This window comes from Podarcis tiliguerta (genome assembly GCF_965153285.1).
Source record: "Podarcis tiliguerta genome assembly, chromosome: 2".
Classification (NCBI taxonomy): Eukaryota; Metazoa; Chordata; class Lepidosauria; order Squamata; family Lacertidae; genus Podarcis; species Podarcis tiliguerta.
The window spans coordinates 14,328,866-14,356,758 of NC_139535.1; the positions used below are offsets into that span (position 1 = coordinate 14,328,866).

Sequence of the window (27,893 nt, forward strand, 5' to 3'; positions counted from 1 at the left end):
GAACCTGCCTGTCTGAGATTCATCGGAATGCCTGAGGGAAAATGGGTTTTAGATGAGGAAGCCTAAATAGGAAAACAGGAAAGTATGTAAATGTTGGGAAACATCTTAACACAGAGAAATTTGTTTCTACATTTCTGGTGGTCCACGGTGTCAAGATTAATCTCCTAAATTTTAACTCTTAGGCAGAGTTTCATATTTACATATTTAATCTTTTTATTGAAAAGGTTTCAATTATAAAGTGATACAAAGATAAAGAGGAAAATAAAAGAAACATTAAAAGGTACAGAAATGTGTAGAAAGAAGCAATATACAAATATATACAATCAGTGCTTTTTTCCTAAAAAAATGTTTAGGGGTACTCTCATTTTCCTACTCATATTGAAATACTGCCCCTCAATGAGGCCAGACTTAGATTAAGAAATGTTTAGGGTATGCGAACCCCTGCGTCCCCCCAGAAAAAGAGCACTGTATACAATACAGGAAAAAGAAAATGTAGCATAATAACATCAAATTTAATATAAGAATGTATGGGAGCATATTAAATTCCACGCTTTCATATTTTCATGTCAGAAAGAACCATGTACACCACTTTGAGCTCCTTGGAGGAGAAAAGCTGGATATAAATGCAATAAGTATTTTTTAAAGTTTGCTGAGACATATGAGCCAGATATTTTCCTATGTTCGATGTAAACAGTGCGGTTGAGGATAATGCATGTTATGTAACCATATAGCTGATATTGGGATTTCAACAACTGCTTGAATGTATCTTCCCAAATAATTAATGACTTGGACAGCTTCTGCATTTCCCCGCAGTTTGGCAAACTTAAAAACGAATTTTAAAATGTGTTAAACCATGTACAGTGGTATCTCAGGTTAAGTACTTAATTCGTTCCGGAGGTCCGTACTTAACCTGAAGCACCACTTTAGCCTTTGGGGCCTCCTGCTGCCGCCACGCCACCAGAGCACGATTTCTGTTCTCATCCTGAAACAAAGTTTTTAACCTGAAGCACTCTTTCTGGGTTAGCAGAGTCTGTAACCTGAAGCGTTTGCAACCCGAGGTATCACTGTATTACAGTTCTTAATCAAACTGAAGTAGTTCCCTGTGTAAATATGGCCGGAGTCAGACTTGTGCCCACCAAAAGGGGGGGTGTAGGTAGGTGTCTCTCTCTCTTTTTTTGGAGTGGGCGGGTTGCAAGTCATTACAATACAGAATCTCAGTACAAGAACTGACACTCCCCTCTTCTCCTCCTCCTTCTCACTCTTTGAAGAGGGAAACTGTTGGCAGCTTCTTCTTTTTCTCTTTCGCTCTGCCAGCAAAGCCATGGCTTCTGCAAGCCCAGTCCAGTCCCTTCTCAATGAGCTGGCTTGCTCCCTCTGCCTGAAGGAGTTCATGGACCCGGTGATGCTCATCGGATGCGGGCATAACTTCTGCAACGCTTGCATCACCAAGCACTGGAAAGGCTGCCTTAAGAACGTCTGCTGCCCTCAGTGCAAGAAGGCTTTCTTGAAGGCCGAGCTGCAGCAAAACGGGCCGCTGAAGAACATGGTGGAGGCAAGTCGGCAGATCACCTGGGGAAGCCTGAAAGAGTCAGCCACATCCGAGAGCACCTGCCCTTCGCACAAGGAGCCTCTGGCACTTTTCTGCCAAAAGGACAGCATCCTGATCTGTGCAAAGTGTGAGGTTCAGCATCAGGACCACACCATCCTGCCCATAGAGAAGGCTATTGACGAGCGAAAGGTAATAATAGATGGAGCTTTCAGATAGGGTGGGGGGTGGGAAAACTATGTACAGTGGTGCCTCAGGTTATAGTCACTTCAGGTTACATATGCTTCAGGTTACAGACTCCGCTAACCCAGAAATAGTACCTCAGGTTAAGAACTTTGCTTCAGGATGAGAACATAAATTGTGCAGCAGCAGCGGGAGGCCCCATTAGCTAAAGTGGTACCTCAGGTTAAGAACGGTTTCAGGTTAAAATTGGACCTCCGGAATGAATTAAGTTCTTAACCCGAGGTACCACTGTAATTGTTATTAATGTTTCTTTAGAGTAGGTTGCGTCTTGCCCAAAATCAAATTTCAGCCAGGACTCTGCCTCAGTGCCCTTCCAAGATGTCCAGAGAGACCCATTCAACTTTTGAGGCCGCTAGCCATAAAAAAGAAAAATGACAACACGCAAAATTAAAATAAGGCACCAAAAAAAAGGGGGGGTGAGTGGTTTGTTTATATAATCAGCCGATCTAAGAGGATGTGTTTGTGATGGTCTAACCTTATGCCTTCAGAACATAGATTATTTTATCAACATTTTAAACTTTTTAACGTGACAGAATCTGTATCAGTTAACAAAAAGAAATATATCTTTTGCCAAATCACATCTCTCATTTGTTTAAATCTGTAGCCCTAAATTGAAAAACAAGTCGCCAGACTTATTAAATGCCAAAAAAACCCACAAACCACTCCACAAGTGTCTAATGGCGACGTAAGGGCAGAGCCAGATACAAAATGGAGGCCGAAGTTGGCATAATCAGCTGGCAATTACTAACATCACTTTTTACTGCTCTCTGATCCATCTTTGGAAATAGCTGAAATCTTTCCCACAATATCTTCCTTGTGGCAAGCAGTTCCATAGCTCAGTTTTCCTCCATCTGCTCTGGAGGTATTGTGACTCAGCCTCCCCATGTTAGGCAGAATTTAGTGATCGCTTCCCTTTTCACCTTTCTCTCAAATTATTTTTACCTGTCTCCTGTAATTTCTTCTCCCAATCCCCTTTTGCATTCAATTTATACCTTAATCCTCATCCCCAAACTGTTAGTTTTCTTTCATCCCTCCCCCTGCCCTGGTCATTTCACATTCACTTCTGTCTGCTATAAGAGCTTTCCACTCCTATTCCCTTCCTTTCTATCCTGTTTCATTTATTTATTTAATCAATATGTTGTTGGGGCAAAGCTGCCTGGGCCTCATCACTTCTCAAGTTCTAACAAAAGTCTGGGTGAGGTTAGGGGGACATGTAAGTCATGAGTTTTCAGAAAACGAAACTGAAAAAAGCAGCCCTTATGCTGTCTTCACAGCAAGAGTCTTTCTGCGCCCATCAACCTACTCTTTACTTTTCTGCCTGCTGTTAGTGAAACTTCGAAATGCCTTTATATAAGGCGTCTGATCTGCTTGGAACTTCCTGGGGGAAACCTGATGCTTTGAGTGACCCAACTTGCACGTATACTGTAATAAAAAGTGCTTCTGGCAGATTTTTATAATAATAATAATAATTTATTATTTATACCCCGCCCATCTGGCTGGGTTTCCCCAGCCACTCTGGGCGGCTTCCAAAAGAATATTAAAATACTGTGATAATACTGTGATAATAGTACACTAAACGCAGAGTGCAAATATTCCAGAATATTAATTCTTAATCTCTCTCCCCCCCCCCCTAATTTCCTTTCTAATTTCCTCTGGTCCAACCAAAAGGCTATCTGCATGAGTTGTAAGCCTCAATATCCATCTTGGAGCAGGCAGGCCAGAACACAGATGTGTGTGAACCTTCTTCCAATTTTTTTTATTTTATTTCAGCCCCTTCATGCCTGCCTTCTACTCAGAACCTTGGGTGTTATCAGTCAAGCATCCAAGTATTCTGACAAATGCTGAAAGTTTTGAAACCAGATAACACCAGCTGCACACATTCCCATGAGATTTACTCGTGGGTCCTTTGTTCTGGGTTTCGTCTTCCTTGTTTTTTTGCTTTCGAGTTGGAACCTTGTTGCAAAAATAAATGATCAGGCTTCCAAACCGCTGTTTTGCTTCAATTGGCCTGGCTGTGGTCTCTTGCTTGAACTTGACTAATTCTGAACTAGCAGGGTTAGACCCTAGCGAAGTTGAGAAACTTAAGTACCCTACCCCAAGTTTTGTCCTTGTCACTTATGAATGTGTGTTTCCCTCAGCACTGTCTGCTGCAGCCCCTATCCTCTTTTTAGAATGTGTGGGGATTAGGTTGCTATGGCAAAGAAACAACTGCTTGGGTGCACTGTGGCAGAAGTTTCCTGTTTAGGGAAGTTTTTAATGTTTAATGTTTTATCATATTTTTAATATTCTGTTGGGAGCCGCTCAGAGTGGCTATTATTGTTGTTGTTGTTGTTGTTGTTGTTGTTGTTATTCCCTTACTGTGTGGTAAACCAGTTGCATGAGAAGCAAACTAAGCTGGGAAAGTACAGTGGTACCCCTGGTTACATACGCTTCAGGTTACATACGCTTCAGGTTACAGACTCCGCTAACCCAGAAGTAGTACCTCGGGTTAAGAACTTTGCTTCAGGATGAGAACAGAAATTGTGCTCCGGCGGTGCGGCAGCAGCAGGAGTCCCCATTAGCTAAAGTGGTGCTTCAGGTTAAGAACAGTTTCAGGTTAAGAACGGACCTCCGGAACGAATTAAGTACGTAACTAGAGGTACCACTGTATAAGGGTTCCCTTCTCTCCCTTTTTAGATTATGTGGTTGTTTTGAAGTCAAACCACTGCATTAGCAACACCAAAGTGACCTCCCTGGGGTGCCAGTCTGGGCAGTGTCTTTGGAGGTCTTGGGCTGCCCAGGCTACAAGACCCCCTGTAGAGAAGTTGGGAAAGCTTGTGTCAGGGGTTCAGGAGCAGAGTCACAGGAGAGGGAAGAAACGGAGAGCGAGGGGGAGGAGTCGGAAGGAAATGTCAGCGGCGACAGTAGTCCGAGGTCTCTGAGTCTCTCCAGTGACTCGGAGGATTCACAGAAAGGGGCCCCCATGGTCAGGGCAAGGGGGACACCTCGGGAAGAAGGGGCCAGAGGGGACTCAGAGAGTAACAGCTGGAAATCCGGACCAGCTTCCCCCCCAGAGTGCAGTAGGGGGGAGGAGTCCAAGGCATCGGGATCAGGGAGCGCGCAGGCAGAGGGAGAGCGTGAAGCAGGAGTGGCCACACCCTCGTCAGGGAGCGAGGAAACGGTCATCAGGAAAGTTAAACGCGCGCGCGCGCCAAGTTCAAATGTACAGGAGGGCGGCAAGGTGGGCAGCCCGGGTAGGGAGCCAGGTCCTAAAGCCCGCCGAAGAGAGGGGGAGGAGTCAGAGGGGTCCAGCTCTGCGTCAGAAGAGTCCAGGAGGGAAGAGACCCCGGGGGGTAGTAAGACCCAGAGGAAGAGAGAGAGAAGGAGGAGGTGGAGTAAGATTAGAGTTTTAAGCTGGTGCACAGGGGGCGGAGATCCAGATAGAGCTTCGCCGGTCTAAAGCTCAGACGTAGAGCTGGGACGCTGAGATTTGTAAATGGAGACTATTCTTCAATAAAGACTTTGATACTGTACTACCGGCTAGCGTTGGTCCTTGGTGAGCTGGGACCCGGAGCCAGCTCTGACAGTAAGCTCTATCTCCATTCTTAAAGTTTTGGCACCAAGAACCTCGCCGCGTGAGTTGACGCAGCGAGGGCAGAGGAGGGGTGCTTCAAGAGCTCACAGAACTCAGGCAAGATGACGACGGAAGAGCAGATATCCGCCCTGCAAGAAGCTGTGACACGACTCAGCACGGAGGTAATTGCATCCAGAAAAAGAGAGGAGGAAATGAGTAGCGCCTACCGGGATCTCCAAGTAAGATTGGACGTGATTTCCAAACAGGGGCCACCTGGATCCAAAGCAGAGGGCATTGGATTGGGAAAGAGGGGAGGCAGCCTTGTATCCCATTTTGACGGGAGTTTACAGCAGTACCCCAACTTTAGAGCAGACCTGTTGTTTGCGCTGGATCTGCTTGACAAAGACTTTAGAGATGAAAGAGAGAAAGTGGGGTTTATCCTATCCCATTTGCATGGTGAAGCCAAAACGTGGCTGAGAAATTTATGGAGGGACAATGATCCGGCGCTCCAAGACGCGAAGGCTTTCATTAAAGCTATGGACTCGTGTTTTTTATCAAAGATAGACGTTGATATTGCCAGGAGAGACATACATGGACTTAAGCAAGGCAAAGCCAGCGTGCGTCAGTACCATACGCGTTTCTTCGCACTGGTTCATGCACTGGGATGGGACAAAGCTTCTGCGCCAGTGAGAGATCTCTTTTGGGAGGGCTTGAATACAGAAGTAAAAGCCGAGATTGGAAGGGGGGAGAGGCCAAGGAGCACCCAGGAAGTGGTCCAGAGGGCTCTGGAGATCGGGGTGCATCTGGAGGAACGTCCTTGCAACAGAGAAGAAGGACGTTGGGGAAGGGCACCAGCCAGAGCACCTCCCTTCTATCCCAAAGAAGCAGCGCGTGCGCAGTCCACGCCCTCGCAGGGAGGGGGAGAGGAACCGATGGAGCTCGGAGGTGCCAGGGCTCAGTCAGCTACCAGAGCCCTGACGCCGGGAGCAGTCAAGACGAAGCCTCCTAGAGGGAACAGGAAGTGCTACATCTGCGACAGTGCTCAACACATGGCGAAAGAGTGTCCCCAGAGGCTCCACAAGCACACTGCAGCATCAGCAACAGTGACAGAAGCAACGCAGCAGGGAAACGACAGAGTCTGGCTGGAGGAAGAGGTACTGGGGTCCAGCCAGACAAATCAATGAAACAATCCCCAGGGATTTTGCAGCCCACAGACCCCCTCCCACCCAAACCAGTGGTGCAGCTTACAGCGTCTCTCCAACTGCCCAACGGAAGCACTCTGGAAGTGCCGATCACCATTGACTCCGGCAGCAACGCCGACTTTATAGGACTGGATTTTATTCAGCAGCACAATATACCACTGCTGCCAGCCACACTGCCCCTGAAGGTTGTCACAGTGGATGGCAGGGACTTGCTAGGGGGGCAAGTGGTGCAACAAACGCAACCAATGGTGATGCGGATTGGAAATCACCAAGAGGTCATCAGCTTCAACGTCACCAAACTGTCAGGCACGCCGGTAGTCTTGGGCATGAGTTGGCTGCACAGGCACAGTCCAGCATTGGCGTGGTACCAACGCCAATTGACCTTCGGTTCCTCCTATTGCGCGGAACATTGCATTCTTCGTAGCCAAGAAGAAGGAGGGGAAGACACGCAGCTACAATTGAGCACGCTGCAAGCAGTGCCACGCAAGTACGCAGCGTTTTTGGAGGTTTTCTGCGAGAAGGAAGCAGACAAGCTGCCTCCCCACAGGCCCTATGACTGCCAGATTGACCTCCTGCCAGGGGCGACGCTGCCAGCCGGGAAACTGTATTCCATGTCTGAAGACGAGCTGCAGGAGCTCAAGGAGTTCATAGACCTCAACTTAAAGCGCGGTTTCATCCGGGAGTCGAAAGCAGCGGGGGGCAGTCCTGTATTCTTTGTGAAGAAAAAGGACACGCCCCAAAAAAGACTTGTAGTGGATTTCAGGCTCTTAAATTCAAAGACCAAGCCCACAGCCTTTCCAATGCCCAAAATAGATGACCTGCTTGCAACGGTGAGGAAAGGACGCGTTTTTACAAAGTTGGATCTGAGAGGGGCGTACAACCTGATCCGCATACGGGAGGGGGACGAGTGGAAGACTGCCATGTTCACGCCCCTGGGCACATATGAATATAGAGTTATGCCCTTCGGTTTACAAAATGGCGCCCACTGTTTTCAAGCGTTCATGCATCACGTCCTGGCGGGTCTTCTCTACAAGAAATGCGTCTGCTTCTTGGACGACATCCTGATATTCTCAGAATCTGAGGAGACCCACGAGGGGGACGTCAAGGAGGTTCTGCAGCGACTGCAGGAGCATCGGCTGTACGCAAAGCTGGAGAAGTGCCAGTTCGACAGGAAGGAGGTGGATTTCCTGGGCTACAAGCTGTCGGACAAGGGGCTCGCCATGGACAGCGCCAAGGTTCGCGCGGTGTTGGATTGGAAGAGCCCGCGCAATCGGAAGGAGGTCCAGCGGTTTGTGGGGTTCGCCAACTTTTACCGCAAATTCATCAAGGGGTTCGCGATGCAGACAGCGGCCATTACCGACACGCTCAGCTCCAAGAAGAAGAAGTTCATCTGGACGGAGCAAGCGGAGCAGTCCTTCCAGAACCTCAAGCGTCTCTTCTCGTCCGAAGGGCAGCTACTGCATGTGAATCCCAGCAAACCGCTGAGGGTTGAGACGGACGCCTCAGACAGAGCCGTGGGCGCCGTACTGTTGCAGGAGGACCCGCATGGGGACTGGAGACCGTGTGCCTTCTACTCTAGGAAGCTCAGCAAGTCAGAGCAGAACTACACCATCTGGGACAGGGAGTTGCTGGCCATTCATGCAGCATTCAAGGCGTGGCGGCACTTCCTCATCGGGGCCAAACACACTGTGCAGGTTCGCACGGATCATAAGAACTTGGAGTACTGGCGCACGGCAAGGTTCCTGAACCAGCGGCACATCAGATGGGCGGAGTTCTTTGCGGATTTCGACTTCAGGATAGAATACATCCCAGGCGACAACAACATCATGGCAGATGCACTGTCCAGAAAGCCGCAATACCTCGAAGAAGCGGCGCCAGCAGCGGCCAAGCACATTTTCGCCCAGAAAGCGTGGGCGTGCGCTTCCGCAACCGTGGACCTGGAAGCGGTCCGTCGAGCACTGCAGGAGGACTCCTTCGCTCTAGCCAAGATGGAGGAGGTGCGCAAGGGCACGGTGAAAAACGACGAGTTCCAAATAAGGGACGGATTGCTCATCCGCAGAGGAGCACTCTATGTACCGGGAGATGAGCTCCGCGCGAAAGTACTGCAGCAGTTGCACGACGCGCCAACCGCCGGGCACTTCGGCAAGGAGAAGACGGCGGAACTCGTTGCCAGAGATTTCTGGTGGCCCAAGATGAGGGGGGAAGTCGCGGAGTACGTCTCGAGGTGCGACACTTGCCAAAGGGCCAAGTCAGTGCACAAACCTCCGGCAGGACTGCTCGAACCGCTGCAGACCCCGAGCGAACCGTGGGAGAGGGTGGCACTGGACTTTGTCACGGATTTACCCAGCTCGAGGGGTAAAACGGCAGTGCTAGTGGTGGTGGACATGTTCACTAAAATGGCCCACTTCATTCCGTGCGCGAAGGTGGCCACGGCAGAACAGACCGCCAAACTGTTCATAGACCACGTCTTCAGGGTGCACGGACTGCCACGGTCTATCTTGTCCGACAGGGGGCGCCAGTTCATTTCGAGCTTCTGGCAGAAGCTGATGGGTTTCCTGAACGTCAAGATCAACCTAGCGTCGGCGAGACACCCGCAGACCAACGGACAAGCGGAGCGCGTCAACGCCATCATGCAGCAGTACCTGAGATGCTATGCAAATCAACAGCCGACGACATGGGTGGACTACCTGCCACTCGCTGAGTTCGCTTACAACAACACGAAGCACGTGTCCACAGGGGTGACGCCGTTCTTCGCCAACAACGGGAGGCATCCCAGAACCTTCCCGGGATTAGAGAAACTGGGGGAGGGGGAGCCACAGGCAGCGGAAGTCTTGGCGGCGGAATTGCAGGAAGTCCACGATCAGCTTAGGAGGCAATTAGAGCTTGCAAAGCACGCATACAAACTGCAGGCTGACAAGCACAGGAGGGTTGGTGAAGACATACAGGTGGGAGACTGGGTGTGGTTAGCGGCCCACGCAGTGCCGACCAGATCTTTAGCTAAGAAGAAACTCGGACATAAGCAACTAGGACCTTACCGAGTTGAAGCACAGATCAATCCGGTGGCCTTCCGGTTGACACTTCCGGAAGGATCCAGAATGCACCCAGTATTCCATAGGTCGGTGCTCACGCCCTACAAAGCACCTCACCGATTTCAGGCGCAGGGCACGGCACCAGACCCGTATAGGGAGGCCCCCCCAAGGAGGGAGTCGCCAAGAAGAGAACCCATCAACCAGGTCACAGAGATTTTGGACTCGAGATGGGGGGAGGAGGGAGTAGAATATTTTCTCGCAAGGGAAGGTACCCCGGCCAGCGCCAACAGTTGGGTGCCGGACTATGCCCTGGACGAGCCTCTCCTCAAAGAGGAGTTTCATGCCTTGTTCCCACACAGGCCCATGCCAGCCGAGTATTTCGACGACTGGCTTTTCACACCCACGCTTTCTACCAGCACGTTCCAGGGATTCACATCGGACGAAGAACCAGCATTAGAAACACGTTCACCGGAGGGCTCGCCCTCGGGGTTTGCCTCAGACCGCTCGTTTTGGTGGGACAATCGAGGAGAGGAGAGGTGGCTGAGGGGCCCTTGGCAGGGAACGGACCCAGAGGGGAACGAGGGTGAGAGGGACATGGACGTGATGGGGGAGGACGTTGGGTTCGAGCATGGCGGCACGGAGATGGAAGCAGAGGAGAACGAGGTCGGCGAAGACATGGAGGACGAGCCGGATTTCTCTAACTGGATGCACGCCACGGGGGACGAACTGTATCCACCATTCACCCCCACAACGACGGAGCACCCAGCACCCCCGCCGGAGGAAGGGGAGGGGGGAAGGGGGGGCTTCGAGGGGGGGATGGATGTCAGGGGTTCAGGAGCAGAGTCACAGGAGAGGGAAGAAACGGAGAGCGAGGGGGAGGAGTCGGAAGGAAATGTCAGCGGCGACAGTAGTCCGAGGTCTCTGAGTCTCTCCAGTGACTCGGAGGATTCACAGAAAGGGGCCCCCATGGTCAGGGCAAGGGGGACACCTCGGGAAGAAGGGGCCAGAGGGGACTCAGAGAGTAACAGCTGGAAATCCGGACCAGCTTCCCCCCCAGAGTGCAGTAGGGGGGAGGAGTCCAAGGCATCGGGATCAGGGAGCGCGCAGGCAGAGGGAGAGCGTGAAGCAGGAGTGGCCACACCCTCGTCAGGGAGCGAGGAAACGGTCATCAGGAAAGTTAAACGCGCGCGCGCGCCAAGTTCAAATGTACAGGAGGGCGGCAAGGTGGGCAGCCCGGGTAGGGAGCCAGGTCCTAAAGCCCGCCGAAGAGAGGGGGAGGAGTCAGAGGGGTCCAGCTCTGCGTCAGAAGAGTCCAGGAGGGAAGAGACCCCGGGGGGTAGTAAGACCCAGAGGAAGAGAGAGAGAAGGAGGAGGTGGAGTAAGATTAGAGTTTTAAGCTGGTGCACAGGGGGCGGAGATCCAGATAGAGCTTCGCCGGTCTAAAGCTCAGACGTAGAGCTGGGACGCTGAGATTTGTAAATGGAGACTATTCTTCAATAAAGACTTTGATACTGTACTACCGGCTAGCGTTGGTCCTTGGTGAGCTGGGACCCGGAGCCAGCTCTGACAGCTTGGCATGCCAAACGCTGGTTGACGCAGGAGTGAGGCATTGTGGGAGAGATAAAATAGTGGCCTTCTGGGGAATGGTTGTTTGGTCTCTTTAACCGTAAAACTCCCTGTCTCTAGAAGTGTGAGTCAATTACATCTTGGCTCTAGGCAGGAAGAGAGCTTATCTGATTTGCAGGACCTGGCACAGCTAGGTGTAGATTGGGTTGTAAAAAGGCACAGGAGGCTATAAAGTAATTTACAGTTTAGGAGCCTGGTACTTGTCAGAGAAGCCTGGGAAGGAAGGAAGAGCCTTTTGAACTATTGTTGCTGTGTGAGTATGGTTTTAGCTAGTTATATTTTACAATGTTTTTATTTTTTGTTTGCAACCTTCTAAGAAACGTGCAACTTTTTAAGTGGCTTGTTCAATGTAAACTTGGAAGAGGACTTGTTGTCTTTTGTACTCTGCGCCTTTGCTGGGAGAAGCTAAACTGGTGCCTTACCGTTTGGACACCTACCTGTTGAATTTCTGTCTGCGTCACGGTAAAGTGACTCAGGGCTGGGCCAACCCAGTAAATATCGAAGGGGGGTTCTCCTCCACCCCATACAAGGGTGTTCCAGGAAAGGAGGTGTTTGGCAGCTTTACCATTTGGCTTGCAGTTTGCAACAACTAGCAATCTCTCCCCCTTCTGGCCAACTCCTGCTGTTGTCTAGGAGGAATGGTCAGGGGGGTGGATAGTTCCACTCACTACACCCCCCCCCCGGGCCTCACTGATGTGGTCCAAAGGAAAGTGTTACGGAAATTACAGGGGGGGCGGGACATCTTTAAAGTTGTTAACAGTTACAAATATTATGCCTGAATGTATCCTTTCGACTTGACAGCTCAGGGAATATACCTAGCTTTATGAATCATATAGGGACGCGGGTGGCGCTGTGGTCTAAACCACTGAGCCTCTTGGGCTTGCTGATCAGAAGGTTGGCGGTTCGAATCCCCACGACAGGGTGAGCTCCTGTTGCTCGGTCCCTGCTCCTGCCAACCTAGCAGTTCGAAAGCACGTCAAAGTGCAAGTAGATCAATAGATACGGCTCCGGCGGGAAGGTAAACGGCGTTTCCGTGAGCAGCTCTGGTTCGCCAGAAGCGGCTTAGTCATGCTGGCCACATGATCCGGAAGCTGTACGCTGGCTCCCTCGGCCAATAAAGCGAGATGAGCGCCACAACCCCAGAGTCGGCCACGACTGGACCTAATGGTCAGGGGTCCCTTTACCTTTACCTATGAATCATATAAAATCAACACCTTTGCCAAGTTCCTCAACACCATTTTGCCCTTGGGAAAAGGACTCTTTCCGCTGCCACCTCCCCAAGCTTGAAGACATGTATACACTCCAGGAAATGCCTAGAGGTGAGAATTGTTGGGATCATTGTTCTCCAAGGGAAGCCAGAGCTCATCACCAGACTTGCCTCAGGCTTCAAACATGCAAAGGAAGTTCTATTGTACTTTGGGTTGTGGGACTTCAGAGGTGTTTGCCTTTGCTAATCTTATACAGTGGTAGCTCAGGTTGCATACGCTTCAGGTTACAGACTCCACTAACCCAGAAATATTACCTCGGGTTAAGAACTTTGCTTCAGGATGAGAACAGAAATTGCGCTCCAGTGGCGCGGCAGCAGCAGGAGGCCCCATTAGCTAAAGTGGTGCTACAGGTTAAGAACAGACCTCCAGAACGAATTAAGTACTTAACCTGAGGTACCACTGTACCTGGGTCTTGCCCTGCCATGTCTGCTTATGCTAATCTTGTACCAAGGACTTGTCTGGACATGTTTGCCAAGGTTAAACTAGTGTAACCCCGTCTACCCCTCCCCTTTTGTGACATGACAGTGATGTAGCAATGATGCTGTACGAACTGTATTCTGGGATATGGTGAGAAAGTTTTAAAAGTCTTTGTCACCCCATCCTCGGTGTTCAAAATTCCTCTTTGAACCTGTTGCGCAATAAACTTTGGTCTACAGCTATTTGCTCCGGTTGGTGGCTGGACTCCTTCCTTTATTCCGCAGGGACCCGCGGGCTCTGGGTGACTGAGCAGCCTCCCACCTAGATTTTTCCATAACAGAAATCAGTGCAATACATTTGGCACCAGTTTGGCTGCAGGAGTTGCCGAAAGGAGGCGTACAAGGCACCAACCAACCACTTCCAGTAGTACAGCAGAATATAGCCAATTTTCCATGTTATTTGCTTCCAGGGGAAAAAAACATGCTTGCCAATAAAATTTGTGCTATATTCTGCTATATGCCTGCAAGTGGCTTTTATTCTGTGAAGAAACTCAGATATAATGCAGAACTCAACCGTCAGAGAAACAGAATCAACTGTCCTATGAATGTAGCCTGAATGTTGGCAGGGGGACTGAGCTGTAGTCTGGCTTACTACTGGTGGGGAAGGAAACTGCAACTACCATTGACTCCTGAATGCTAGGACCTTTTCTCCAAGTTCTTACACCTGAGAAGTCTAACTGTAATGTGTCTGAAGGCAGGAACAAACTAAAATCCAATTCTCTCTTCCCCTCCACAACTTCCTCTTAGGAGCAAATTCTGAGCAAGCTGAAGCAACAACAAACTTCGGTGGAAAGGTTCAAAGAAGCTCTTGCATCTGGTGCCAAGGAACTGCTGGTAAGTCTTGCATAAGCACTCAGCACCTACAGATGGATGCTTGGTTTACACCAGACAGCGTATGAGGCCTGCTGTGGACTGGGAGATGTCCCTGCCCCACTGCTATGCCTTATCTCATTCCCCAGGAGGAGAGAGAGGTAGAATTAAGAAGCTATTTGATAGTCATTTTCAAGTAACTGAATGTCAGGCACTTACTCAAGAGACCAAATTTTATTTTCTGTTGCTCTGGATGGTAAGACCCAAACCAATGGGTTCAAGTTACTCTCTCTCTCTTTCTTTCTCTCTCTCTCTCTCTCTCTCTCTGTGTGTGTGTGTTTATTTTCATTATGCAGTAACACAGCATAATAAAACCATCAAAACAACCAAGCTGTGAGTATTCAGGACAGAAGTCCTGTCCAAACCACCACACTCTGACCATCTTATGAGAGTGCTACCTAAGTGTTAAGTTGTGGGTGAACATATCAGACGACACAGTGATTCTTCAAACAGCTCTTGTTTATTCACAGGCCAGAACAGAACTGAACTGAAGGGCTCAGTCAGCCTGCTTATATAAAGCTCCAGTACAACGTAACTGTAACCATTTTCTAAAACTATCCAATCACTGAACAGCACTTTCGATCCCTTATTTGCATAACTATCTACAGTATCCCCCTGCTGGCCCAGGGTGAGAACTTCAGTACATAACACTAAGCTACCATGTTGCTTGCACACTTTCCAGTCCAAAGTGGTGCTTCAGGTTAAGAACAGTTTCATGTTAAGAACAGACCTCCGAAACGAATTAAGTACTTAACCCGAGGTACCACTGTATACAATAAACGTTTCCCATTCTTTTCTGAATTTCTTGTCTTGGCTTCTGAGATTTCCAGTTAATTTTGCCATTTTGGCATATTCCATCAACTTGATTTGCCGGGGACATACCATACATTTAAAGCATACAGCTTCATTCAAAGAATCCTGAGAACTGTAGCCCTGAGAGCTACGCTTCTCAACACCCTTAACAAACTACACTTCCCAGGATTCTATGGGGCTAAGTCATGTGTTTTAAATGCATGGTGTGTAGGCAGCCAAATAATAACATGAAATCTGTTGGGAAAGGCAGTGGGTAAGATGCTTGCAGGCCTATCATCCTGTCATCGTAGGTTTAGCATATATAGTTTGAACATACAGTTCTGCTGCGAGGAACAATTTTCTTGTTTGGCTTGTTCTTTGTTTCTGTCCCACCACAGGATCAGGCAAGCCTTGCACACCAGGTGTTCGGGACTGAGGTCGAAAACTTCTGCCAGTCTTTGAAGGATCAGGCGCAGTTCCTGGTGCTTTACCTGGAAGAGCTGAAAAGCGCAATCTTAAAGAAGAAGGAGGAAGACGACAGGAAATATACCAGGGATGTGACTCGGCTCAATGTCTTGACCAGTGCTGTAGAGAAGATGTGTTCTCAGCTAGGGGTTGAGCTCCTGAAAGGACCATCCCAAGTCAATGTCTTGATCAGTGAGGCAGAGAAGATTTATCGTCACCGATCGGATGAATTTTGCAAGGTGAGAATGTTGTAAAAAATGCAAGCTCCTGCAGCGAGGATTGCGAAGCCCAAGTTTCAGAAATCAACATGGGTTTTTGCACTGCTCATGCAGCGGCACGAGTGGTTTTCAAAGTGCAAGTTGCAGACATGATTCATTTGCAGTCGCAATCCCTGTCCGGTTGTGGGACAGGGATTGCAGCACAATCCATTACAGCTCCTGATGGATTAAATCTGCTCACTCGGTGGCAACTGCAGTTCCTAGCTGCGCCAATCTCTCTGCTACAATTAAACATGAGGCTGGCAGAATAATTCCTTAAAAACAGCGGCACCGGTGCACTTGCGGGGTGGAAATTCTCTCACGTCACCACAGAGCCCTGCAAAATGGTAAGACACACCAAACTGGGGTCCCGATGGATTTTAATGGGAGTTGACATTTTACAACTTTATAGATATCCTTTTTTCATCTCCCGACAAACTTGACTACTCGTTTTCTCTGTTTCTCCTTCTTCTAGGAAGATGAAACGTTCACCAACTGGTACGTATCTTATATGTATTATTTTTATTGGTTTTCCAAATTATTACAAACCAGTCCAAATTATTTAAATTTAATACAAAATGTTTTCCCACTCCTGTTGCAAACATATGTTCATTACTTCCTGATGTAACCACTTCATTCTTGTTTAAACACCTCTTCATCCTTGATGTTAGTCCATTCTCACAGCCAGCCTTGCTAGTTTCCTCACATTCAGCACCTCTATTACTTTTCCTAAATATAAAATCCATTTCACGTTTGTGGTCCTGCATAAACGTTCCCAGACCTGGTGTGTTGAGATAGTTAATTCCCATCCTCCTTTGTTCGGTCACATTCTATTCCTTGGAGATCATTCCTTCCTCCCTCCACCAACAGGCTGCTGCTATAATTTTTTTTAAAAACCCAGCCTTTTCACAAATGCAAGCTTTTGCCAGATTTAGTTAGCAGCCGTTCATCTTCTTTTTATTGCTCCCTTAAACTCCTGGTCCAGTCCAAAGATAATTTAAATAAAGTCCATTCAACCTCGGTCGAGGGGGGAGGACATAATCAAACATTGTTAAATACTTTGCTGAGCATAAATCAAATATCTTTAATACGGTCAGTGACCAGAAAGCAATTTATAAAAATATGACATTAAAAGTAGTATTGTGCTACAAATGACAGTAGAAATATGGCCAATTCACAGAATTGGTACTTATATTTATGACCAAGTTTCGACTTTTAAGGTTTTAAAATTCAATTCAGGTGTCACTACTGTTTATTATCATTTCTTCGATGTTTGCAATTTGAACTCCGTTGTTGACTTCATTGCTCGTCTTATTCTTGTTGCAATGTAACAGTACTTTGCCACGGACCTGTTAATTTCGGGCTCTTTGTCAGCTAAGAGGTGTCTGATATAGGTGTCATCTGTACTACAAGGTATTTTCCTCAGAATCGGTTCGATCAGCTCTTTTCTTGAGTCTCGATATAATGGGCAGTATAAGATGACATGCCCAATGGTTTCGATTTCGTTGCTGTTACAGGGACATAATCTTTGTTTGATCGGTATTTTATTGTATCTTCCCTCTAGAAGAGCTGAAGGGAGAGCGTTAAAGCGGGCCCTGGAAAATGCCCATCGGTGTTTAGCGTTGTCTAGAACTTTGAGATAGTTTGCTAGATGGGGCCTTTGGGACTTTGCTGAGCTTAAATCAAATGCCTCCCCTTATCTTTTCCTTGGTGTCAGACAGAATAACATAGCTATGACTATACACAGCTCATTCATTTTGCAGGGGAGGTCAAGAATCAACTGGTATGTATCTCATCCTTTCACCTCCTCCCTCCACCTTCCACAAGTAGAATTTTTTACATCTCTCTCCAGAGGAACTTCTGCACTAATCATGGCCTCCTTCCTTTTGATCTGTCAGTTATCACCATCTTAACATGAGTGTGGTGGGAGATACACTTGGGCTGTTTTCCTGATGGTTCAATGCCTTCAGTGACACGTGTGTGTGTGTAATTTTGTGTTCCTCAAAAGTTCGTTTTTGCAGAAGCAAATCAACAGAAGACAAGTGAACAGCATGCTGTTGTTTCCCCCTCTCCAGGTTTGGTGAAGAACATTATAAGGAAAACAGTTCCGGGGATCTGGAAAACAAATGCTATGAAATCACTGAGCTAAATAAAACTTTGAAGAAGACGTTTCAGAAATTCAAAGGTACCAGTAAGCAGCAGAGAAGTGGATGCGTCACTTCCTGTGATAGAGTGGAACAAGGCTATCGGCTTCAATCCTGGCTCACAGTCCTGGAGCGCCCTTGGACATGATGCCCTTGGTGGACCCCTACTCTTGAGAAGGCCCCTTCCTCCTCACAGCTCTCTTCAGTGCCCATTCACTTGCAGCAGAGCAGAATTGAAATTGCGATACGGCACACTAAATTACAACCACAAACATGCAATTAAAAATCAGTCGGAATATTTGGTGTGATGGTTGTGCAGTCATAGAATCATAGAGTTGGAAGAGACCACAAGGGCCATCGAGTCCAACCCCCTGCCAAGCAGGAAACACCATCAGAGCACTCCTGACATATGGTTGTCAAGCCTCTGCTTCAAGACCTCCAAAGAAGGAGACTCCACCACACTCCTTGGCAGCAAATTCCACTGTTGAACAGCTCTTACTGTCAGGAAGTTCTTCCTAATGTTTAGGTGGAATCTTCTTTCTTGTAGTTTGGATCCCTCATCTTCAGTCCCTCATCTTCAGTCACAAATCCTCAGACAAGCTGCAGAAAACATCACTGTGAAGTTCATCCACAAAAGGGTTTAGGGACCCCTATTCTAATGCTTTCTGTTATCCTCCCTGCCCTTTCTAGGTCAGATGGCAGGTGAGCTGTGGAAAGCCAGAAACGAAGTCCTGAAGAAATATGAACAAGGTGAGTTCACTGGGGGATACCTGAGAGTCAGACTGGACTTGGTGTGGCAGATCCATGAACAGGATCCCTTGTGATGGCAGTTGTATACTATGGCCCTTATTGGGATGCTGTTACGATTACTATGGTGATGGAGCCCAGAAATGGTCATGGTACTTGTCAGGGAACTGCCATCGGCAGGACAGGAGGTGCCAAGGCTCTCTGAGGTAGAGAGAGACTTGACACCTGAAGAGGGAACCAGTAGGGGGCGAACAGGAACGTCAAGGGAAGGGGAGTCGGAGGAATGGCTCAGAGATGCTTCCAGTGAAAACAGTGGGGAAGTCTCAGGGCCCCCTATAGGAACACCCGTTCCTCGGCGGAAACTGTCACGCAGAGAGTCCAGAAGACGTGTTTCCGTTAAGGAGCTTTTATGTTGGAAACGTTTCCGAAAGCAGCCACTTTCGGATTCTGCTAGCGACTGACGCAGCCATGCTGGAGGGGCTCCGTCACAGGCAGAGGTTTGAGAAGCGGTTCAAACTCTGAGGGATTGCAATTTACACACAAGCAGCTCTTCATCCCATCACAGCAATCCGAAAGTCATCGACAGCTAGCTTGTGCCAGGGAGAGGCATCATGAGCGAACCAGCAGGAACCGGAGGGGCAGCTGGAGGTCCAAGCCTGGAGGAAAGGTATAGGACGTTGGAAATCCAGCTTGCCTTGCAGACGGCGAGGCTGGAAGAAAGGAGGGCTCAGGATGCAGAGAGGGGGAGGGAGAAAGCCACCCCACTCAACAGAAAGATGCCAGGATTGGTGCAGAAATTTGGGGGGGACCCCAGGAACTACCATGCCTTTAGGACAGAGATGCAATATGCTCTCAATCTGCAATTTGATGACTTCCCTGATGAGGAATCGCGAGTGGCTTTTGTAATTAGCCACCTCGAATCAGGGGCGAAGGACTGGGTTAGACCCTTGATGGCAGCAAATAATGAGATCCTAAAGGACGCGATGAAGTTTTTTCGTGCCATGGACCTGATGTTTTCCAGTGACATTGAGCAGGGAGGAGTGCGAAGGCAGTTAATGGCTTGCAAACAGGGAAACCGGACTGTCCGTGAGTACTGGACTGAGTTCACTATGTTGATTCATCGATTGGGGTGGGACTTGGCTTCTGAGCCCATTCAAATGCTTTTTGAAGAGGGTCTGTCTTCGTCCTTGAAAGATGAACTTTCCCGGAACCCCAGAGCAGAGTCTATGGACCAGCTGACTAAAGCCGCGCTAGCCATTGGAGCGCGCCAGGAGGCGAGGGCTTTGGAGAAGCGGGAGGGAAAAGGAGAACGTTGGAGGGAGCTCCGCATTCCAGACATTCCAGAGCAGCCTTTCCCGCCGGCAGAGCCGATGGAAGTGGGAACAGCGCGTGCGCGCACAGTTTCAAACATCGGTGAAGGGCGGAAGAAAGAGGGAAAGGGCGGGAAAAAATGCTATCTCTGCCAACAGCCAGGACACTTTGCCAGAGTCTGTCCACGGAGAAAGGAATGGCAAGGCATGGCAGGAGCTGTTGGGGGAGAGGAGGAGGAAAGCACAGAGCAGGTAAAAGCCAACGCCTGGCTGCCGTCGGGGCACAGCAGCCAGGCTCAAAAGCAGTGAGAGTGCCCGCACCAGAACCTCCCAGGCCTGCTCTAGTGATAGAGGTGTTGCTAGAGCTGCCAAATGGACACCCCCTACAGATCAAAGCCCTGCTGGATTCAGGCAGCTCCTGTAATTTCATGAGTAAGGAGTTCGCAGCTGAGCACCAGATACAAACCCTCCCCTTAAGTAAACCCCTGCAGGTAACCACGATTGACGGCAGAGAGCTGTTGGGAGGAGAAGTGAACCAACAGACTGTTCCCATGATAATGAGGGTGGCAAGACACACCGAGAGGATAGCGTTCAATGTGGCCACATTGGGAGGAGCTCCCATTATTTTGGGGATGAGCTGGCTGGCACTTCACGATCCTCTAGTGGGATGGCACCAGAGGGTGGTCTCCTTTGGGTCGGCGCATTGCCTGGAACACTGCAAGCAGGGGAAGGATCCAGGGGGAGCCAAGATCACCTTAGCTGGGATGGAGGTAATGAAGCAAGGGGAGGTGCCTCCGCAATATGCAGATCTGAGCAACGTATTCAGCGAAAGAGAAGCGGACAAACTGCCGCCGCATAGACCCTTTGACTGTCAAATCAACCTACTCCCGGGGGCTCAACTCCCAGTGGGCAAGCTGTACGCCATGTCAGACAGGGAGATGCAGGAGCTGAGGGAGTTCATTGACAAAAACCTGAAGAGGGGTTTCATCAGAGAGTCCCGAGCGGTGGGGGGCAGCCCAGTGTTTTTTGTGGACAAAAAAAACACAGATAAGCCGAGACTTGTAGTGGATTTCAGGGCCCTGAACGCCGTGTCGGAACCCCTGGCCTTTCCTATGCCCCGAATTGATGACATTCTGACCAGGGTGAGGAAGGGGAAGATTTTTACAAAACTGGACCTGCGGGGGGCGTATAATCTGATACGAATAAGGAAGGGGGATGAATGGAAGACCACCATGTTCACCCCTTTGGGAGCATTTGAATACCTCGTAATGCCCTTCGGTCTCCAAGCCGGCTCCGCATGTTTTCAAAGTTTTATCAACCACGTCCTGGGGCCGTTGCTCTACAAGAATTGTGTGGCCTTTTTGGATGACGTGTTGGTGTATTCGGAAAATGAAGAGCAGCATGTGAGGGACGTGAGAGAAGTGTTGGGCCGGCTGCAAGCCAATCAGCTGTGGGTGAAACTGGAGAAGTGCCAGTTTCATGCCAAGGAGGTGGAATTCCTGGGGTACCGCCTGTCAGACCAAGGATTGGCCATGGATCCAGGCAAAGTCCAGGCGGTGCTGGAATGGAAGACACCGAAAACCAAGAAGGATGTGCAAAGATTCCTGGGGTTTGGGAACTTTTATCGGAAGTTCATCAAGAATTTTGCACACTTGACGGCGCCCATCACCGACTGCCTCAGTAGCAAGAAGAAATTTGTTTGGACGGCGGAGGCGGAGAGAGCTTTTGAAGAACTGAAAAGGGCTTTCGCTTCGGAAGAACAACTTCTGCATGTGGACCTACAGAAGCCCATGAGGGTGGAGACAGACGCGTCAGACAGAGCGGTGGGGGCGGTGCTCCTTCAGCCGGGAAGAAATACGTCAGGGTGGAGACCGTGTGCCTTTTTCTCGAGGAAGCTGAATAAGTCCGAGCGGAACTACACGGTGTATGACAGGGAACTACTTGCCATTCACGAAGCGTTCCGGAGGTGGAGACATTTATTGATTGGGGCACAACACAAGGTGCAAGTGTGCACCGACCACAAGAATTTGGAGTATTGGAGAACAGCTCGAGTACTCAACCAACGGCAAGTGAGATGGGCACAGGAATTTTCCAAATTCCACTTTGAGATTTGTTATGTACCAGGCCCAGAGAACGTCAGGGCGGACGCTCTCTCACGCAAACCAGAGTACTTGGAAGGGGAGGGGGCAAGCGAAGAAAGACATGTCATTCCTGAGGACCGCTGGGTGTGTGGGGCGGCGCTGGTGGGGAGACGAGAGCTGGTAGAAGAAACGGAAACTGACGAATATGCCCAAAATAAGCTCAGAGGCCTCAGGGGAGAGGGTGAGAGCCCGGAGGGTTTTGAAGAAAGAAATGGGGCATTGTATTACAAAGGGGCACTGTATATACCAGAAGGTGAATTGAGAGGGAGGGTACTCAAGCAGTTGCATGATAGTCCCACGGCGGGACATTTTGGACAACACAAGACCATGTGGATGGTCACCAGGGAGTTTTGGTGGCCCAAGGTGAGGGAAGATGTAAAGGAGTATGTAAGAGGGTGTGACCAATGCCAGAGGGCCAAGGGGGAAAGAAGGGCGCCGGCAGGGTTATTGGAACCACTACCCACGCCAGAACGGCCTTGGGAGGCGGTATCAATAGATTTTATGACGGATCTGCCCAAATCCAAAGGGAAGACGGCCATCATGGTAGTAGTGGACCTGTTAACTAAGATGTGCCACTTTGTAGCATGTTCACATGCAGTCACAGCGGAAGAAACAGCGAAGTTGTTTGTAGAACACGTCTTCCGGCTGCATGGCGCCCCCTTGAGGGTTGTCTCGGACCGAGGGAAACAATTTACTTCCAGGTTCTGGAGGAAGCTCATGAGCTTGCTGCACGTGGAAGTCAATTTTTCGACGGCCCGGCATCCTGAAACCAATGGGCAGGCGGAAAGAGCAAATGGAATCCTCCAACAATATCTGAGGTGCTATGTCAATGACAGAGGGAATGATTGGGTCGAAAAGCTGGCGCTGGCAGAATTTGCCTACAACAATGCGGAGCATGTGTCCACAGGGATGAGCCCCTTTTTGGCCAATTACGGGTGTCACCCCAGGGCATTCCCGGGGGAGGGGGGCGAGAGATGGAGCGTCCCAGCGGCCGAACAGTTTGTAGAAGAGATGGAAGCGATCCATCGTCAGCTTCAGCTCAACTTAGAAAGGGCCAAGGCTCAATATAAGAAGCAGGCAGACAAGAGCAGGAGGGAAGGTGAAACCATAAGGGTGGGGGATCAGGTGTGGTTGTCCACCCAAGGGTTGCCGTTCAAAGGGGGTTGTAAGAAATTAAGACCCAAGAGATTGGGACCCTTTGAGGTCATTCAGCAGGTCAACCCAGTGGCTTTCAAACTCCGGTTACCCAACCACATGAAATTGCATCCAGTGTTCCACAGGTCATTACTGTCACCGTACAAGGGGGGAGGTGAAGAGGAGCACACCAGGGGACCGGTCTTGGAGGAGAGGGAAAGCAGTAACCATGTAGCGGAAATCCTCGATTCCAGGTGGAAGGGCAATCAGGTGGAGTATTTAGTGGCGTGGGAAGGGGAACCGGAGTCAGAAAACACCTGGGTGACTGCAGAGGAGGTCAATGACGAGGTTTTAACAGAAACGTTCCACCAAAGATTCCCGCGGAAACCACAGCCGGTAGCAAGGTTTAGAAGGGAGTATTTCGGCACCACAGACGAGGAAGAGGAACTGGAAGGATTCGCGGAGTCGGAGTTGGAAGAAGGAACGGACTCAGATGACGAGGAGTACCGAGAGACTAGGAACCACAACGAGTGGAGAAAGGTGTTCGAAACTTCAGACGATGAGGAAGGTTCCTTCCGGGGTTTTACCTCCTCACAACCCGTAGGGGAGGAGACGGGAGGGGGTGAAGGGGGCCCTGGAGGGGAGGTGGATGTCAGGGAACTGCCATCGGCAGGACAGGAGGTGCCAAGGCTCTCTGAGGTAGAGAGAGACTTGACACCTGAAGAGGGAACCAGTAGGGGGCGAACAGGAACGTCAAGGGAAGGGGAGTCGGAGGAATGGCTCAGAGATGCTTCCAGTGAAAACAGTGGGGAAGTCTCAGGGCCCCCTATAGGAACACCCGTTCCTCGGCGGAAACTGTCACGCAGAGAGTCCAGAAGACGTGTTTCCGTTAAGGAGCTTTTATGTTGGAAACGTTTCCGAAAGCAGCCACTTTCGGATTCTGCTAGCGACTGACGCAGCCATGCTGGAGGGGCTCCGTCACAGGCAGAGGTTTGAGAAGCGGTTCAAACTCTGAGGGATTGCAATTTACACACAAGCAGCTCTTCATCCCATCACAGTACTCAAAGGATGTGGGCAACCTTTCCCCTCCAGATGCCGCTGAACCCAGTATCCCTTGCCATCATGGCTAAAGGTGAAGGGAATTCTTATTCCTCTTATGTATTTATTTATATTCTGCCTTTTCCCCTGACAGCCTCAAGTGTCAGGGACGTGGCTGAATCGGAGGGGGAAGAGTTGGACTTGGGAGATGAAAGTTTGCTTGTACAAGGAGAGACCGAGTCTGACTCTGGAGACGAAAGATGGCAGACAGAGCAGGAGGAAGTGGGCTCGACTCTCCCCCTTCACCAAGAGTTCTCTGACTCAGCTAGAGCAGACATGGACAGCTCACAAGAAGGGGGAGAAATAGATGGCAGTAGGGAAGTTGCTAGGCAACCAGCACAGAGTCAGAGGTCAGAGCTCCTCCTTTGAGAGAGGGGTGTGGGAATTCCCCCCTCCTCCTCCTCATTCCAGGAGAGCTGTAAAGGTCAGAATGCAATGGAAGTGCAACAGGGGAAAGGCTGGACGTTGGCATATTTTCTGTTGTGACCAAGGCGGAGTTTCAGAATAAGTAACTCCTTTCAAGAGTGGCAGGCTGGGAGCCACTCGCTGAGTGTAACTTGTAAATGAACGCACCATAAAACTGCCAGGGAGTCATTAATTCTTATCGAGGCTTGCTTGCCTGCCTGAGATTGTTACATCAAGGCAGCTTACTGATAAAAATAAGAAACACTAAAAACATAGGAAAACCAATAATTAAAAAACAACTAAACATTGATAGTATTTTATCTCCATTTATCATCTATTATACATCATGCAAATAATTACAATAAAAACAGTACATTTTTATTACAATTTTAAAAAAGTAAACGGCATAGGAGATTTTTTTATTATATCAAGTAGTATATTTTTAAAATAAATACAGTACAGTGGTACCCTGCAAGACGAATGCCTTGCAAGATGGAAAACCCGCTAGACGAAAGGGTTTTCCGTTTTTCGATGCGCTTCGCAGGACGAATTTCCCTATGGGCTTGCTTCACAAGACGAAAATGTCTTGCGAGTCTTGAGATTTTTTTTTGCTCCCCAACCCCTTTTTCTAAGCCACTAAACTGCTAATAGCCTTTTAGCAGCTAATCCGCTAATCCCTTAAGCCTTTAATAGCCACTAATAGCCGCTAAACCGCTAATAGCGCTAATCCGCTAATAGGGTTGCTTCGCAAGACGAAAAAACCACTAGACGAAGAGACTCGCGGAGCAAATTAATTTCGTCTTGCGAGGCACTACTGTAATTCTTTTTTCAGCAGAGCAGCTTAGCCATCCTATAACCTCCCCTTCCTCTTGCAGAAAGTGTGTACTTGGATCGTGACACAGCGCACACCTCGCTGGCCCTTTCTGAGGACCAGGGAAGCGCCTGGAAGTCGCACGAGTCGCCTGAGGAGATGCCTGATCACCCTGAGAGATTTGAGAACCGTCAGTGTGTGCTGGGCTTAAACGGATACACCTCGGGGAGAGTCTACTGGGAAGTTGATGTGGAAAAGGCAAAAGAATGGGGTGCTGGGGTGGCCAGAAAATCTGTGGAGAGGAAGGGCCCTCTGGACTTTAACCCTGATGCCGGAATCTGGGGAGTAGGCCTAGACAGAGTTGGGTTACACAAGGGGTACTGGGCTTTCACCCTTCAAGGTCCTATTCCCTTGACCGTGCCAAAACTCCTCAAGAAGATCCGGGTGTATCTAGATTACGACAGAGGGGAGGTGTCATTTTGCAATGCCACCGATGCTGAAACCTTCATCTTTACCTTCCCTCCGGCCGCATTCAACGGAGAACAAATCTATCCCTGGTTTTGGGTTGGGAAGGGGGCTATCAAAATATGCCAGTTAGAACCAGAAGATATCGAGCTCAAACTGGTAAAGGCTGGGCTTATTAAAGCTTGGGATTATAGTGGTATCTCTGGTTTTTGATAAAAGATACAGTGGTACCTCGGGTTAAGTACTTAATTCGTTCCAGAGATCCATTCTTAACCTGAAACCGTTCTTAACCTGAAGCACCACTTTAGCTAATGCGGCTTCCCGCTGCATGATTTCTGTTCTCAACCTGAAGCAAAGTTCTTAACCCAAGGTACTATTTCTGGGTTAGCAGATTCTGTAACCTGAAGCGTATGTAACCTGAGGTACCACTGTACTATGATTTCTGAGGAATCTCCTCTTTGTAGGCATTCCCTGGATTTGCAATTCCTAAGCACTCTTACTTCCTATTGCAATACCCCTTTGTAAGTTGGGGGTCTGTGGCCAGCTCCCTCCTTGCTTCCTCTACTTAAATCACTTGGGTGGGAACGGCCTCAGGGCATCTTCCTGTATGGAAATCTTAAGTACCGGTCAGGTAGTTAAGCATGTGACCCTGTTTCTTTTTAGGGAAAGGCGCACAGACGATTGCAGCAGTTGTATGTATGGGACTGTAGCCAACCTAGTGGCGCACTGGGATTTCTTGCATGGTGGAATATTCTCTCCCTCTGTTCCCCTGCTCCCCCCAACCTATTTTTGAGGTCCTTCCAACGCTCTATGGCAATTTGGGGGAGGGGGGAAGTCTCATTGTGCAAGTAGAAATCCTGGTGCTGGCGGGACGCATTAGTTGAACACTTCCCTCAGCTTCCATGCCTATCGATGCAATGCTGGGTGTGGAATTAATCAGGACATATTTTCGGTGCATGCATTGTTTTTTTTTGGGGGGGGTGGAGTGGTGTGGAATGCAACGTGCATTGCTTTGTTGGGATGTCTCTATCAATACTGTTGGCAACCTGGTGCCATCCGGATGTTTTAGACTACAACTCTCATCGGCCTCAGGCAGCATGGCCATATGGAGTTTAGAACATCTGGAGGGCGTCAGGTTGGCAATGGCACATGCGCACGCACACACACAAACACACACACCCTCCATTGGTGGCACAGCAGTTTGGCACTGAAGTGGAGGGAAGGCACCAACATCAAAATAAATAAATTCAGCCCCACACGAATCTCCCTTGAGGCACTGTCAAAGAGCACAATACCTCTCTGCTTTTCTATGTGCTGTGTTCTATGCAAAACCCCTTTGTGGCAGAGCATGCAAAAATACTGTGTTGCTTTGTTTTGCAGCGCCCCTGACAAAATTAGAAACCAAAGTGCATTGGGCTAAGCAGTGGAGGTTCTCTGTTCTATTTCCCACTTTTGGTGTTAATGTAACTTTCTCACTGTGCCAGCTGAACATACATTTAAACTGCCTGTTATCACTGATTGTAATTTTCACACCTCATTGCCATCCAGCTCCCACCTAATCATTTTCTCATATATACTTGCCAACTATGATTTCCTTTTCTGCATCTAACAAAGTAGGCTGTAGTCCACAAAAGCTTATGCCATAATAAATTTGTTATTTAGGGTGCCATAATACTCTTTTTTTGTTGCCTTTTCTTAGGTTGTTCTTTTTACATATTGTACCCAGGGATTTGCATAGTTCTTTTTTTAAAACTGATGTTGTTGGTACCTTTTTTGCTGTTCGGAAAGTTCCTGTATCTATTTGGCTGTTTCTTCATGCTCTTTGGCTGTATTCTAATAAAAGTGAGATGCTCACACTGAAAGTTTTGTGTGTGTTTAACTTGGTTTCACTCCCCACTCCAATGAAAATCCAGTGCCCTGCCACTAAAATAAACCATAGAAATGAAGCAAATATAGTTAAGATAAAACTTATAAAACTCCTAAAAGGCAGGTCCTGCTTTCAGACTCTTAGAAAAATCAGTAGGGCCTCGAATTTTGATTAACACAAATGAGCTTTGTTCTGATCAACTGTTAAAATGTGCAGGTACCAAAGGTTGGGGGATGAAGGTGCTGTTTGCTTGGTTCCAGTGGCATAGCGTGGGTTGTCAGCACCCGGGGCAAAGCAAGTAATTTGTGCCCCCTAACCAGGTAGGGGCGGAGAGCTGCGAGTGCGAGCGCGCGCCCGCCCATGTTGCGCCCGGTGCGGCCGGCCCCCCCTGCACCCCCCACGCTACGCCACTGCTTGGTTCATATCCTGTTCTAACCACATGAG

General features: G+C 49.0%; 1 protein-coding gene across 2 annotated transcripts; it reads left to right on the top strand.

Moving 5' to 3' along the window:
- Window positions 1–1,183: 1,183 nt before the first annotated feature.
- LOC310670464 (E3 ubiquitin-protein ligase TRIM39-like) lies at window positions 1,184–27,444 on the top strand. Of its 2 annotated transcripts, XM_083425862.1 has the most exons (8): window positions 1,219–1,738; window positions 13,691–13,777; window positions 15,004–15,309; window positions 15,803–15,825; window positions 17,403–17,512; window positions 18,162–18,221; window positions 25,182–25,806; window positions 25,953–27,444. In XM_083425862.1, exons 1-7 carry the CDS (start codon window positions 1,322–1,324, stop codon window positions 25,793–25,795), a joined length of 1,617 nt encoding a protein of 538 aa, XP_083281988.1. In that variant the 5' UTR covers window positions 1,219–1,321; the 3' UTR covers window positions 25,796–25,806; window positions 25,953–27,444. The 2 variants fall into 2 exon arrangements, with proteins under 2 accessions (XP_083281987.1, XP_083281988.1); XM_083425861.1 differs by having other exon boundaries at window positions 1,184–1,738; window positions 25,182–27,444.
- The last annotated feature ends 449 nt before the right edge of the window (window positions 27,445–27,893 follow it).